Source organism: Siphateles boraxobius, unplaced genomic scaffold (genome assembly GCF_051911475.1).
Source record: "Siphateles boraxobius isolate OS27281-9 unplaced genomic scaffold, OSU_SipBor_1 26, whole genome shotgun sequence".
In the NCBI taxonomy this organism is placed as follows: domain Eukaryota; kingdom Metazoa; phylum Chordata; class Actinopteri; order Cypriniformes; family Leuciscidae; genus Siphateles; species Siphateles boraxobius.
The window spans coordinates 19,436,500-19,453,431 of NW_027508876.1; the positions used below are offsets into that span (position 1 = coordinate 19,436,500).

General features: G+C 36.5%; 1 protein-coding gene across 6 annotated transcripts in view; it reads right to left on the reverse strand.

Annotated features, from left to right (window-relative positions):
* The window catches only part of ctnnd2a (catenin (cadherin-associated protein), delta 2a), a 329,118-nt gene that overhangs the window by 8,892 nt on the left and 303,294 nt on the right, over positions 1 to 16,932 (reverse strand). For 5 of the 6 annotated variants that reach the window (XM_077244713.1, XM_077244712.1, XM_077244717.1 and 2 more), the window contains 3 exons: positions 11,577 to 11,811; positions 8,324 to 8,408; positions 2,950 to 3,076 (listed from right to left, as the gene is read on the reverse strand). In XM_077244713.1, the coding sequence (XP_077100828.1) occupies positions 2,950 to 3,076; positions 8,324 to 8,408; positions 11,577 to 11,811 (447 nt within the window). Of the gene's footprint in view, positions 1 to 2,949; positions 3,077 to 6,131; positions 6,388 to 8,323; positions 8,409 to 11,576; positions 11,812 to 16,932 lie in introns of those variants that run through there. The other variant, XM_077244716.1, reaches the window with a different exon arrangement.

Genomic DNA, 16,932 nt, shown 5'->3' on the forward strand with positions numbered 1-16,932 from the left:
TCTGACTTCACTGAGCAACAGCCTCAGTCACACAGTGATCTGTGTGTATTTTAATGTGAGGTCAGTTGATATTAGTAACACTCCTCTCTGTCTTTCATTCTTAAATGAAAATTAATACACTAAGGAATAAAGCACCAAGCACAAAACCATAATCTACTCTGCAAACTGTGTGATGAATGCTTTCATGATGCAAATTCAAAGGCGAGCGCTTTCAGTGTATTCGTTGATTATAATGGGAGCGATTCACTTTTTGATGTCACTACGCTCTGCTCGTGTCTGGCATAACTATACGTTTACGGTTGCCAAGCAACGTTGCAACTTGCTGCATTAATACAGAATTTGTCTGTGAAGTTTCCACAGCTAATTTTACAACAGTTTTTTTTTTTTTTTTTTTTACATAAAATGAAGCTGTTTCTGCACTGAGCTAGACTTGTTATGAATAAACATATGTGTTGGTTTGCATCCAAGTTCCAATAAAAAAGACAATAATAAAGAAACTACCTTTCATTTGTAAAGTGAATTATTTACAGAATTATTAAAAATAGGAACTACTACCTGATAATATAAAATAAAAGACATTTTTGGGTTGAAGCTTGAGTAGCTCTAAGCAATGCCATATAAACAATATGCAAATCTTGACTTAATACTACGGTGCTTAATAACTGCACAAAATCATATTCATAAACATTTAATATATAAAAAATATCCAAAAAGATTGTTTCAAATATTCAGATTTTTCTGTTTTGAAAGGACAACAGATAGAATGTGCTGAGAAGGAGGGTGATCAAATGACCTTTAATTTGAACTTAAACATGCATTAAACTCGCCTGCTATGCTGGTTTGTTCAATTTATTATTATTATATTTTTTTTTTTAAATCAGGGCTTAGCACAATAGAAAGGCTGCCTAAAAAGCTCTTTCAGAAATGTCGACACAACTGGTAATAATGAATTTACACATAAATATTATTTTCCCCACAGTGAATGCATGTCTCTAATACTGCAACAAAATGGCATGTTAATGGTATTAGAAATAATTGCAGTGTTTGCCATTTTTGCTGTATTATTTTGGCTCTTCACATGTACTGTATCTCAGGAAATGTTAATTGAGTAGCGCACACGTCACATTCTGATGCTGTGAGCTAAAAAGCACAGCAACTCTCCAGTACGCCTACAAAATCTTTCCCACTCTGTCTCCAACCTTCCTTCTCTCGGTCTAAACTCTGTGTGCTTTGATCTCTTGCAAGAATCTACCGTTCACCATTTTCATGACACACGCTGGAGCTCAAACCATAGAGGAAAAGCCCGCAGACAACAAAACAGTATGAAACCAGCTGCAAGCCAGTGCACGACTGGATACATCAGAGATTCAACAGAGAAAAACAAGCAGAAAACAAATCAATTTATTTTAAAAAGCTGCAGAGAGCATGTTGCAATCATGCGAGCACTGCCCTACGTCGAATTTCATATAGCGCTAGTCAACTGAATCCACAGTGTCACGGCAAAATAAATCACATTTTACATTAAATGTGAGCTTGCAGTCTGAATTGCATGCATAGACAACACACCTTTGTCTGCATGTAAAAACACACAAACAACGTGCTAGATGAATCCGTTTAATGAAAGAATAACTCTTATGACCTGGATCTTTTCATGAACTTTCATGATCTTTTCATGATCTTTTCACTCAAAAAGATTCTGAAAATCAGCCTAAAGGATCCTTCACTGCATGAACTCACTGAATCCATATATTTATATCTGATTTACTGAACCCCAAATATTTACTTTCTGCCATGTTAAAATCCAATCAATAACTATTGAGTAGTTAAGGTTTGTCAAACTCAATTAATATCATTACTGGCTGGTTCTGCTTTTTGGTATATATATATGTGTGTGTGTGTGTGTGTGTGTATATGTATACATGAAATCACGCTCTTCTTGTGAAATAAATGATTTTATTTGTGGAACATAAAAGATATTTTGATATTTTGACTGTTGCGGTCTATAAATATATTGAAAATACCAATTCAGATCCAGCATCTGAAAAAAAAAATATGGCCGTTGTAGCATAAAAGTTTGTGTAATAAATTCAATGTTTAATCAAATACAATTTTTCTTTCTAAAGTTACTTTTTGTAATGTTTATTTGATGCTTTTATCATTTAACACAATAATGACTTTAAATTAATATTTGATGTGCAATTAAATTGCAATTAATTAGATTAATTAATCGGCACATCATGTAATTACATAGATTAAATATATATATATATATATATATATATATATATATATAAAATAAAATATAATATAATAATACTTTTTTAAATAGTTATAATTACCTAACATTTAAATTTAATTTAAAAAAAACTTTAAAACTGCAGGATAACACAACTATATAATCATAAGCCATAGAACGGCCTGAGAAGGAATTCAATACAGCGTTTAACGCAACACTTAAATTTTTCATTGAGAAAGAAAGAACTTCATTTCATCACTCTGTTCACCTTCCAGCCATTTAAAGACCCATTAGTCCTAAAAATCCTGAAATACTGCTCTACTTCCGCCGCCAACGGCCCTCTCAAAGGCTGAATCCAGGAAAAGTACTTTTCTGCTTCAGCGAGATGCTAAGTCCACCGGAAAAAGTATTAGAGCCACAGCCAGCCGGCCATGAATCCACTAACCCCACTAGTAGAGTGGATCATTAACCTTGAGTCCCAGGATGCACTGAAAAATCCCCATCAGTTTAATAGGATTCTATCAGGGTTAGAGAGAGAATCAAGCTACTATTTGTAATTGTTTTAAATCCATAAAGATCTGGAGTTGTTAAATCAGACTTCAGGACCACCAACATCGTGACTCAATGTTTCAGCACTTTCGATCAAAATGTATACGTTGTCTTTGCTAAGACAGAAAAAAAGAACAGGTGAAGGAAGAGATTTGTGTACTCACCTGATCGATTGTTAGGTGAGGTCCGGACCGGAGAGACTGACGGAGTGCGTGAGGATGAGTACGGTCTCTGTCTATCTCTCTCTATTGTTGAGGCAGAGCCAACAAAGTGATACTGCGAGTAGCCATCCTAGAAAATAAATACAGCGAAAGAAAAAAATCTACAGTAATGCACAAAACAACATGCTTTCTTCAGGATCTATGTACGCTACATTAGCCCACTGTAATTCTGTCAGTTTAGTTTAAGGCCTCCTAGTGTGGAATCATTACAAATATCAATGACCGGATGAAGGTTCAGAAATCAATAAATCAATGGACAGATGATGTGTGACTGAAGCAACCTGAAAGGCTGATGGAGGAGATCAAATAACACCATTGCCCACCGGCTCGATGACACGTCAACTGCTGAAGCTTTATTGTGCATATAAGATATATTGTGCATTCCTAGCTTTAAAATATGCCTGCACTCTTTAAGATTGGACTAAGTGGCTGTATAAGATATTATGAGCATGCATGAGATTATAAGTTTGCCCTCACTGAATAAAAGATCAAATGATTCATACAGCTGATTCGTGTGGGCATTTATGTAAATGCAGAGCAGACAGCAAGAATAAAAGTAAAGCTAAGCAATGAGGAAACAAATTAATTCTATTACAGAACTCAAAAGTCTCACAAGGTCTCAGAATGGGTCAATGAACATGTTTTTGCAAGCTAAATATCAGGCTGTGAGGAAACGAGGAGAATGTTTGAAAACTGCAGTCCGCTGAACAAGTTTTTTTAACATGGACACAGAACACTACCCTTGACATCCCATTTGCCCCTCCGTGACATTCCTTTTGTTGGAAAGGTGAGGTATAGATCAAAGGGCCCGTCCTTCCGACTCTGTGCAGTTCAAAGCTGCCCCACTTTCCCAACACGACTGAAACTCTGGCAGAAGGAGCCACCGCTCTCCAACTAATGTGCCTGCTGCAAATAATGACATTGGACAGGTATTTGAAGGCTCAAAGGGGCGTGAAGAGAGGAACGGAATGGGGGAAAAATGGCACTTGTTGCCTGTCGACTAAAGACCTCTTCAGCAGGGGACTTTGTCATTTTCTTTTACTCACACTGTTGTAAGTATTACTTGAAATTTCAGGTTCCCACAAAAGAAAAAAATGAGAACTTTTACCTTTATTCTTTATGATGATGGGTGGTTGGGTTGGCTGTGCAATAAAAAATACCTATAGGGATGGTTCTGTCAGGACTACGATCATCAAATTAGCATTGACAACAATTGACAATTAGCATACAGTTTGGATTGGCGGTATAGTTCTCTTTTGGGCAAGAACTCCCAGCGCATCCATGCAGCCTAGCATGGATAAGAGCAGGGAGAGAAGCAATAACCAAATTGTATTGCAGATATCATTGTAAATATTTTAATGTACAACATCATTCGAGAAATTAGTCTCATTCAAAGAGAAATCAGAATGCCAAATCCTGACTGGACGAGAGGATGAGCTGGGGATGGAGGAGGGTAATTAGCTCCTGAGCTAATACTGAAGGAGCTTATATATGGGTGCTGTGACAGGCGTCATATTCCTATAGGTAGACGTGGATCAGCTGAGAGTCAGCTTATGGGAGCTTGACTAACGTGACCTGCCAGAACCAACTAAGCTTGATATACTTCCTTTGAAGACGTTCCCACCATTTGAAAACAATACATTCAAGCAAGACTGAGTTTCAATGTGATTAAAGAATCTTATTGCATTCATTACGTCCCATAACTCCTTTCTTACTTCTTTATCAGGTCTGAGAGAATAATGTGCATAGGATTGATGGATTTTCACGCTAAGGCAACTGATTTCAAAGTGTAAAAAAGGTTGAGCAGTAAATTCACTTGGATAAACACACGTCTTATAGACCCGAAAACCTCAGTTAATTCTGTTAGTTCCATTTGAATGCATGAAGCATCATTACAGGACTGATTCTGAAAAGACCAACCAGACCATGCAAAGATGAGGCATTTATTGCAACCTGCCTACCCATGATTACTCAATAATGCTGCTTAAGAGTCAGGCATAAAAAAAAAAAACCTTATGGTGTGGAAGTGTGCACTGAAGCAAGCCAATGGCAAGCGCTCATTATTATACTCCCAGAGGCGGATGGAGCCAGGAGCGTTGCTCTTGCTGCGTTGGCTCCCTTGGGTCGCTGAGGCAATTGACTACCCTGATACATCCTCGTGGAGATGCGTTGGGGAAGGATGACTGTGGAATTGCATCTCAAGAGGCTGCCAGGCTGAATGTAACACCTCTCAGCACAACATGAGTGAGGCTTCAGGCTCAAGATCAATGGCATAAGCAACTTCTCTCTTCTCTCAGGCTAAAACTTCACTTCATCTTAGTCCAGCTCTACGTCATCCTGAGTAAATCAAGCCAAGTGCTCCTGGGCTTTCTCACAAACACACACACCTTATTAGTAGATGGAGCTGGAACCATCAGCACTTCTTCAAAGATCTCTAAGTATCTAACAATTTTAAGTCTTTATATGGACTAAATGCATTTTATTATGCAAAATTATACACATTATGCATTATTGGCCAAAAAGGTTGGGACTGCAATTTTCAAAAGTAAAAAAAAAATTAATTTACTGTACATCTGATTTTGCCCAAAGCATAAATGCAATGAACAAACTAAATCTTTTTTTGAAACATAAATCATTCAAGTAAACATATTTTATATTATTTTACATTACATTGAAACAATTAATTTAGTACTAAGTATATAAAATATATAGTACTTTTCCACAAATAAAATAAAATATCAACAAAACTAATAAAAAATATAAAACAATGGGTAACACTTTACAATAAGGTCATTAGTTAACATGAACTAATAATGAACTGCACTTCTACAGCATTTATTAATCTTTGTAAATCTTAATTTCAACATTAACAAATACATTATTAAAATCAAAAGTTGTATTTGTTAACATTAGTTAATGCACTATGAACTACCATGAACAAACAATGAAAAGTTGGATTTTTTTAAACTAACGTTAACAAATCTGAACAAATACAGTAACAAATGTATTACTCATGGTTAGTGCATGTTAGTTAATACATTTACTAATGTTAACAAATGAAACCTTATTGTAAAGTGTTAACAAATAAAGTATAAAAATGATACTTATAAAAGCATACTGGACATACAGAACTTAATATATTATTAAACACAGAGTATATTATTAAAGACTGTTTAACTACATAACACAATTTCCTCCCATACTGGCTAGAAGATTCCTGGGCACAAGGCCATTGTTCACAGCCTTGGGAGGTGTCTGGCTTCCCAAACCTCTTGTTTTCACTTCTCTTGTGTTCCCTCTTCTCTCTCAGCATCATCCGTCACACCACCCCAAAACACGAAGAATCGCGCCTCAGGTGGCCCGACTCATCCAAATTGACACCTTTCATTTCAACGGAAGGGGAGAAAGACACATCCACGTGGAACAACTGTCATTATGCACTCATGAGATGAGAGACTGGGCTCTGCAAATGTTAATAATAGCAATCTCTTTCTTGCTGCCCTTTGCTTAATACCATCCCCGGTGACATTTACAGGGCTCAGCTGGGTTGGCGGGAACAGGTTAGGTTGCGGGAGGTTTTAAAAATCTTTGCAAACCCAGCCTGAAAAGGCTGCGAGAGGGCTCTATCCCTCCAAAATCAATGCGAGAACTGTACATAATAAGCAATTCTGTAGATTTAAGGACTTCAGCCTCTCTGATGATGCACTTATAGCTCCGGTTGTCCTCCACGCCCTTGACCTCATCCCTTTATATGCGTCAGCTAAAGCAGCTGTTCGATAACCTGCCTCAAGGCGGCATGCCAACACAACGCTGCTGAACCTGTGAGTGCTGTTGTCTTTTGTTCGATATTATTTATAGATGTTTAGTCAGCTAGCACAATGGGAATCAGCGTTCTAATTACTCTCTTTCATGATAATCTACGCATGCTACCTTTTCGTCAAACCCTCTAAATATTTAAAAAAAGACAGAGTGGGTAATTAATAGTATGTGCACATGAAATTAGAGCTCTTAATTCGACATTGGTTTCGATGGCGGTGAGCTCAGCAGGGTAAACTCGCAAACATCCATAATTACATATCATTACAGACATTTTCAAACAGGCATTGTGAATTAGCTCAGCGCTGAGCTCTCTTTTCCGACCCGGTTCGGGGAAGGGACGCCTCTATTCCTGCAGACACACTTCTAAACTCATCTCTGTGGTGCCGGCAGTCAGCTCGTGGCCTTTTACTCCTCTCTAAAGGTCAGCGTGGCAGCCATCGCCATCTCCGTGGGCTGTAATTCTTCAGCACCTACTCTTCAGAGCAGAGTTGGCAAAACGACACATTACAGAGCTCAGTCTGGGACGTTCCTCACCTCCCAGCATCGTATCTGTCAGGACGGAGATTGCTTAGTGAAGGGGAACAGTGTGTTCTCGCAGCCTAGAGGCTTCTCGTGCTTGTTAGGGGGCCAAAATGTGCGTCCTCATGCTCTTGCTACTAGTTAGTTTTGGGAAAATTTTTGTTTGGTTTTTGACCTCGTTAATGTGCTATTCGTTTGAACACGACCCAATCAAACTAGCTACATGTTAATAGGTTAATTCCAATTGGCCTTAATTTAAGTTTCATGACTATTTACTGGCCTCAAAGGTGCAGGTTTTACAAATGGAAACTACATACTATATCGCACTGTATATACAATATAGTACTATACCTACAGTACCAGTTAGATTTTTTTTAAATAAATAAATAAATTCTCTAAATTAATAAATAAATAAATCCCCAAAAGTTAGCTAAAAAAGATTTGGTTTTGTATTTAAATAATTAGACTTTTTGATTAGTCTATTGTTAATTAAAAATATTTTAACATTCATTCAAGGTCGCTTCATGTTAATCTATTTGCGATTCTATTCAGACCATACAATACGTTGTAAATGCAGTCAGCGCTAGCCAAGGCCAAAGTTTGCCTCAATAATCTGTGAGAGACACGTCTGAATGGATACACACAATGGTAAGTGCAACAGGCGCTTATTGAATGGAAATATCTCCTCAGCCTGGCCGTTACTGCTCAATAGAGCATTCTTTGGTAGTCACTGCGGATTAATGTTTGCAGATGGCTACGAGGTGTCGTGCTGAATAAACAGTGGGTTGCACATCTTTGTCTGGAGGAGAGGTAAAAAAAAAAACGCATCTCCAGTTTTTTTTCATTCCAAACTATTTTCTCAAAAAGTTCAAACACAATCGTTTAGGAGTGGGAGATCAGTTAGCATGCTAAATTAATTCCTCAGGTTGGGATGGATGAAGTGGGACACAGATGTCGTGAGTGGAAGCAGGTGTCCTACCTTCTTATAAAGGCTCCGGAGATCTCTGTACTGCCACATGCTACTGAGAACCTGAGATGCTGCCTTTACCACTTTAGGTGAGTGTCTGAGAGAGAGAGAGAGAGAGAGAGAGAGAGAGAGAGAGAGAGAGAGAGAGAGAGAGAGAGAGAGAGAGAGAGAGAGAGAGAGAGAGAGAGAGAGAGAGAGAGAGAGAGAGAGAGAGAGAGAGAGAGAGAGAGAGAGAGAGAGAGAGAGAGAGAGAGAGAGAGAGAGAGAGAGAGAGAGAGAGAGAGAGAGAGATTTTGTTTATCATTATTGTTGTCAGCATCCAGATGATAGCAGACATACTTTGAAAACAAGGCCATTTGATAAAACTTTGAGAGCATGTTACTGGAAGATTGATTCAATTAGTTATTTCATTATTTATTGAACCCTTCTAATTTATTATTAAACAATATATAACAATGCATTTTATTTTTATTTAAAATAAATTTTTATAAAAAAATAAGACATGCAATTAAAAAAGGTTTAGACACTCTTCTACTTACTAATACACTACTATTGAATAATTTGGGTTCAGTAAGTTTAAATCATTTATAAAATTTTTCTTTTTACTTTTATTCATTAAAGAATCTGAAAAAAAAACATCCTGAAAAAATTCTACAAAAATATTTTCACAGCACAAATGTTTACAACATTTGTAATATTAAGAAATGTTTCTTGAGCAGCAAATTTCTGAAGGATCGTGTGACACTGAAGACACTGAAGTAATGATGCTGAAAATTCAGCTTTACCATCAGAGGAATAAATTATATTTTAAAATATATTTAAACAGAAAACTGTTATTTTACATTGTACCAATATTTCACAATATTATTGTATTTTTTACGAAATAAATGCAGTCTTGGTGAAGCATTAGAGACTTCTTTCAAAAACATAAAAATTCAAACCCAAATCTCTAATATATCTAAATGAGCATAACAGAGACACATTTAAAACAACATATTTTCTCACATAAGATCAAAATGCCAATACCAAAACATACCAACAACACAAGAAAATTAAAATCCAATGCTTGGACATTGTTGCTGAGATTAATGTTTTCTCTGTTTTCTGTGCAAACATCTCACATGGACAGCAGCTTTTGTTATGATTAACAATGCGCCACAAACAAAAGAAACAATCTCTTGGTTCTCAAAAATGACACAAATTGTTTGACTTCAGCCGATTTGATAGAACAGCTGTGTCTTTTGTCTTTCGCCGAGCCGAGACACCCGATTTCAGCTCAAAGGAAACAATGGAACAATTTACAATTGCCACTTGAAACGAAGTTAGAAGAACATATTTGACGTTCTTGAGTGAACACGACTTTAATAGAGGAAATGAATGCCGCTCATCCTTCATCATTTCTTCACATAAATGACAAAATGCATTCTCAGAGGTGGAGCTGTACGTTTCATTTGTCCCTCCCCTCATCTTTCAATATGGATTTTATAATATTAAAGGCTATTAACGACAGAGCCCAAATTATTACATTTAGTTACTATTTATTTTTAAATAATAAACATAAAAAATACTGTAAATACTGTAAATTGCACATAAGTCAGCTTTTGCATTAACTTCTAAATCTAAATATAAAGCTCATTTTCTACTCCAATTCATTTTTGAATTATAATAATTTACACAGTGGCTGTCATAACTTGTTTTCATGACAAATTTATTTAAACATACATTAAATAAGGCATTACTGACAAGTTAAGTAAATATAATGAATAGGCTAATATAGTGGAATACGAAATGCTTCTCTCTAGAGTTCCAACCATCCATCCATCCATCCTTCCATCCATCCATCCATCCATCCGTCCGTCCGTCCGTCCGTCCGTCCGTCCATCCATCCATCCATGCATCCATCCACCCATCCATCCATCCATCCATCCATCCATCCATCCATCCATCCATCCATCCACCTTCTTTTTTTGGACTTATGTTTTGGTAAATCTTATTTTTATCCAGCCAAGAGCTGTGAGTGTATTATTTCGCTCTGCCATGCACATTGCATTGAGAACATATCACAAACTGCACCCAATCAATCCGCTCCAAATCAAAATCATCAAATCCGATGCATATCATTCAGAACGATAGCACACTGGTTGCTGCCATTTGCTGGTACTTAATCAACCGGTTGCATTCCTGCTATATCCAGACAAACAAGCACCCGAGTGGCTTGTCCCTTTGATAACCTCTCTGCAGGAAACTGGAAGCAGCTGTCATCACCATATTGGTTTGAACGGGGTGGGCACAGAGTATGAATAGCTGATGGGGGATATAAAGCAGTCGCATGAAGTGTCAGCTTGATGAGGGTCAGATTAATGTCTTTGACAGTGTGCATCCTGACTCGAGCAGGAAGTGTCATCACTCACTCACAGTCAGGCTGGCTACACTGTTTCTAAGAGACAAAAGTAAGCACCATAAAGAAAAGATTAATAAATGACTATTATAAAATATATAGTTTAGATTGTGAGTGAATGTTGACTTGAAATCTTACTGGATGACTCACATTTGAAGCAAATACCTGTGCATGCATATCATGTATATCAAATGAACACGCCTATATTAATACATCTATATTTATATATAGATTTTCAATGTGGTCTCAATTGGACCCATCTTTATATCTCCTGATGATTCACAAAAGTGATAAGCCAGTGCCAAGGCTTTGTTACAGTTGTTTTTATCAAAGTCAAGGGTAAAGTTTTTTTTTTGCCCATTAACCATTTTAAAATCACTGCTACATAAAACCTCTTGTGTTGTTTGACCTTTTGCATTATTCTGAAGGATGCAGCAAATAAAACATCAGCTTTTTCTGTATACTATTGCAAAAGTGGATGTGTTCCTTCTCCAAGTTTACTTTTCTTCAATACAGTTCAGCAAGCACCAAGTAAGTGACTCGTGTTGCAAATGTATGAAATATATGAACATCTGTAGACAATGTGGCCTTGAAGCTCATAAAATGACTCATGCTGTTCATCTCTTTAAAAAGGTGCTGGCATAAAAGTGGAACTGTGTAGCTGGAAAAATAAAATGTCTCTAAGAGCAATGCACAGTTTATGGAGAACAAAATAACTGACAGGCCTCTGGGTCAACGGAAACACAAGCAAAAACAAAGTCATGGCCTAGTGGTAAGAGAACACTTAATGGTTTTTAACAACGGTAAGACAGGATTGCAGGTGGTTAGTGATAAGATGCTGACCTTTTATCAAAAAAAAATTCTTACTTGTCTCCTTTACTCCTAGCAATACCGATGAGCTTCTCAATGCCACCGGCGTCTCGTAAGGCCTTGGCGTTCTCCATGTTCTTGGTGATGACCTCGTGTAGGGCGCAGCATATAGCCGTAACGGTGTCATCGCACATGGTTTTACCTGCTGTGCTGTTTACCGTACCCCCGCTGCTTCCGCTAGCATTACTCCCGCCCGGGAGCCGGTGCACGAGGTCCCGCATGGCGTACTTTCCTAGTCAAAGAGAAAAAATTGACAGAAAGAGCATATGAGGAGGTGCTGATTAGCACTGGAGTAATTATGATAGTCAGGATGACATTTGTCACAGTCAGTAGACTATTGTGCTACAACTTATTCTTAATCTAGAGAATAATAATGCAGGAGCTGTGACAATTCAAGAGTGTCAGATGTTTCAGTTTAAGCATCACTGGATTTCTATGGAGGGGGTGTTATCCTGACTGCAGAGCGGATATATGACTCGTGCTATTTGAACAAAGGAAAGAAAATATGAAAAAGTGGTAAAACTCTGACATTAACAGAACAGCAGGGGATGTGTAATTCAAATGGACTTGTCAACGCTCACACAGCACTGAAAAAACTACTTGACTAGTGGGAGAAGCAATGTGATTTTTGAGTTTGTGTGTTTGTGTCAGTGAAGCATGAGACAAATTTGTGCTGTAACACAAATAAATGATATTAACAGGCAATCACAAGCGCAATGATCGCTACAGGATGTTGAGTGCTCGTTCCTCAGCCAGTGGTGTACGGGACACCCCCTCGTGGCGTTATGAGCCAATTATATGGTTAAATTTGCCTAGAGTGGTTTTACTCCACACAGAAGCCATATCAAATCAACAAATACAATGTTTGTTTAAACACACTTTTATATAACATACAAAGAAAGATTGCAGTAATTTACCCTGAAATTACAACCAACTGAAAAAATGGCACTGATCCACATGCACAGTGGACAGTAAACAAGACTTATTGTGAGATATAAAGTTACACTGAGAAATATAATGTCACATTGTGAGATATAAGCCCCTTTTTCACACAGTAATCCATGTAAATTGATGTAAAATTACTCAAATATGCTGTTCACACAAGCAACAGCGTTCTGGCTCTTTACCGTTAAGAGACCATTCACACATCAGCACCAAAAAAAAGAAGGAAAAAAAAGGTAAATTCTGTGATGTCAGTCATTGGAAATGATCTTTAAACTCTATCTTTAAACGGCAATTTACCTGTAACGACTGAATGTGTGAAGGGGACTAGTCACAGTGTGAGATAAAAAGTCACATTATGAGATATAAAGTCACACTGTGAGAAATAAAGCAATATTATGTGATATTAAGCTACACCTATAAAATCATATTGTAAGATAATAAGTCACATTGCGAGATATAAAGTCACGCTGTGAGATTTGTGAGATATAAAGTTAAATTGTTAGATAGTTTTTTACTATAGGCAGATATAGACTTCCATAGTATCACACCAGATATACACTTTTTATATATGACAGACAGTGGCAGCTCATCAGGGGAGGCACAGCCTACCAAAAACTTTTTGAAGTGGCAAATGGGAGAAGGATGATTTAATGTTATAAAATTCACAGTTATTCATTTCATGTCTCAGAATGTGAATTTCTTGTTTGTTATTTCATCATTGTAATGGCATAAAATATTACTGAAGTCAGAACCACCACTGCTCTTCGCAGAACGTGTTAAACCTACCTTTTGGAAAACAGTTTTAAGGCAAGTCTGAGGGGATAGAGAAGGGGAGGGGGAGGCAAATCTATAGCCAGAGGCTTTTGCCTCCATTGGTAACAACATTAGCCAATCACCATTGAGTATCAGATTCAGCGGTTAGTGTTGAGAAAAAAACATCGCAGAGGAGGCTAGCCTCCCTTGGTATATTAACCAATCATCGCAGAGATGTAAGTTGCATGATATTAGTTTGAACTGCTCCCGCTGATTATAACTACCTTAATATATGGAGAGAAATTGTATATTTGATTGCCAACAAATTTAACAAGATACCATTCGAGCATCAGCTACAAATGAAAAGTGAAAGAAGACCTCATGCCGAAGTTGGATATATAGACTACAGCAACAAACATCACTAAACGGTTGAACTTGCTCTTTTAATACAAGTTTTGAACTTGCTCTTTTAATCATTTAAATGGACAGAGGCATGGATTTTTCTTCAAACGATATAGGTGAGTGAAATTATATGTATACTTTAATGTCTAAAAGGGACCAAAAAGCTATTTTTAAAACACCGTAAATAATATTGTTGGTTTGACTTAAAAATGTAAGTTACCTGGTTGCCTTAAAATTTTGAGTTGAGTTAATACAACAAAGGAGATTGGTTTAATAAATAGAAATTTTAATTATTATGTTATCTGAACCACATTAAATATCTAAGTTGATTTGTCAAAATATTACTTTTCAAAACATAATTTTTTACAGTTAATAGTCAAGTCAAGTCAAGTCACCTTTATTTATATAGCGCTTTTTACAATACAGATTGTATCAAAGCAGCTTCATAGTGATAACATGAAAATAATATAACAGAGTTTGTTTCTAAAAGAAAATTGAGTCAACGTCCACCTTAAGTAAGGCAGATCAATAATATTATTGAATAATAAATGTTTAATAGTAATAATCTTTTTCTTTTATTAAAATCCTCTATTTTAAAATCTACGAACCTCCACTGATGGCAGAAAGATAAAAAAAGATTAAGAGAAAATGATTTAAGATTAGACTAAATTGCTTAAAATGATCTCAACAGATCTCAACAACAGGAATATTGGTACTGCCATGTCAAAATATGCCATTAAATATTTGTTGCTTTCACTTGAGAGGATCTAGAATTGCCTACATATCACACATTTAATTCTTCAATGGAGAAATGCAAACAGCTTGAGGGAACCCCAATAGGCATAGATCGCAAGTGTCTACATTTTGTCATTTTGTTGTTGTTTTGCTGCTCCTGAGGATTTCTAATTTTAACTAAGAACAAAACATGAAATGCTATTGTGTAGAAATTTGTATTCTTGGTAAAACCGGTGTACAAACACAAGCCCACAAGATATTTCTGTGAAGTAGCCATCTAATTTCAAAAAGAACAAGAAAATAGTTTGCAACTGAGTATTTTCCAGACTTCTTGCCACTTTAATCATCCAAACGCTCAATAAATTGACCTTTGAAACACAGAAGAGTCCTTCTCATTCTGGCACCCTATTATTCTATCACAGAAGCACACAGCTAATGGAATTAATCTAGGGCTGTTCAATTCTTTCCGCTAATTCCAAATGGTCTCCGAAGAAGAAACACAGACATCATTTTCTACATGAAGCATACTGCAGAAGGGCTTCGTTTTATCACCAATAAGCTTCCAGTTAATTGGTGTCTCCTTATCTTGTACCCGCAGGCAAAATCTTCTGTCTTGTGTGAGCTGGCAATATGGAGACAGTCCAATGAGACGTGAGGTTTCTCAGAACAGCGAACTGGGGGAAAAATATGATATTTACTGAATACATTTTTTTCCCTACAATTATTGATCAGTGATATCTCTTCGTTCATTCAATTTTCAATATTCAATAAATAAAATTTCACAGTTTAAAGTGAAAGGTCACAATAAATGTAATTGTGTATAAAAGACTGAACGGGAAAGATGTCAAAACTGTATATGAAAAGTTAAAGCACATGATTTGATGGATCAAATCTGACAAAAAAAGCTTTTCAGGAGGACACACATCGTGATCAGGATCCCACAGTGGAAGAGTGGCATGAAGAGGTGAAACAGGTGAAGTGTGGGACATTTTTAGTCCAGTTTTATGCTGTTTTATCACAATGAAACACAAGATTGCATGATTACGAGTAATCACGAGCTACAGACTCTTTAAGCTGCTGATTTTCAAGAACATGAAGTACTGCACTTCGGACAGGTTTAATTCTGAACACCGATGTAGAGATCTCAAAGTCAGCATGAGAATGAAAAACAACACTGGTGAAGTAAAGAGGGCTTTAAGTAACACATTCACACTCCTCGTGATAAATGAAGAGTCTCTTTATGGACTCAGCTGGACGGTTCTGCTACATGACGATGAGATCTAGCGACGGTATATGACTCAAGGCTAACCTTGACTCACTAGAGTGCTTCATCTACGAGCTCTTGGGAATACGAAGGCTTAGTGGTAATCAGAGGTAAGTGCAGACCCTCCAGCATAACAGCCCATTCTCCCACAAAACAGGCAATCAGCTACACGGCCCTGGGCCATCATGAGCTCCACAAATACACACGCACACACAGACATTTACAAAGAGAGAGAGAGCGCCCTTCCGTTTTTGCTGCTTTTATGTACACTACATTTTCGACGACCATGTTAGCAGACCTACGCTGTAAAGGACATTACAGGAAAAGTTCAGTGTTATTATTTATTTACTCACCTTTATGTCATGTCAAACCTGTTTGCTCTTTCTGTATAACACATAAGTAGATAGTTTAGATTAAACTGGTTGTCATGGTCTGTCATGCTCCAGAAAGGACAAAAAACTAAGCAAAAAGCAATATACAAGTTTTGACTTGTTTTGACTTGTCTTGATTTTTTCAAAATATCTCTGTTTGAATTTCACGCATAAAATAATATAATACAGTTGGGGTCTTCAACTTATAAGGGTATGAAATTTGAGTGTTACATTTTAAGCTTGGCCTAATATAACATGCATATAGTATCATATTAATGTATTTATACTGCCTTTCAAAAGTTTGGGGTCTGTAAGATTTTTGAATGTTTTTGAATGAAGTTTCTTATGCTCACCAAGGCTGCATTTACTTAATCAAAATGCATTAAAACACCAATATTGTGAAATATTATTACAGTTTGAAATAACTGTTTTCTATTTGTATATATATATTAAAATGTATTTTTTCCCCCTGTGATTGTAAAGCTAAATTTTCTTCAGTATTCAGTGTCACATGATGCTTCATTGCGTATTATTATCATCATCATGTTGAAAACAGTTGTGCAGCTTAATATTTTTGTGGAAACCTTGATACAATTTTCAGGATTTTATGATGTATAGAAAGTTCAAAAGAACAACATCTACTTGAAATAGAATTTTGTTTGGTTTTTTTTAATATGTAAAAGTCTTTACTGTCACTTTTGGTCATTTGAATGCATCTTTGCAGAATATTAAAATTCATTTCTTTAAAAAAATGTTTTGAAAGGCAGTGCACTTGTTCACACTGCAAAGATATTAAACTATAAGCATTATGGATAATTCCACTAAATTGTAATATGGTAAAAAAATAATAATAATAATAAAAAAAAATTAAAAAGACAATTTG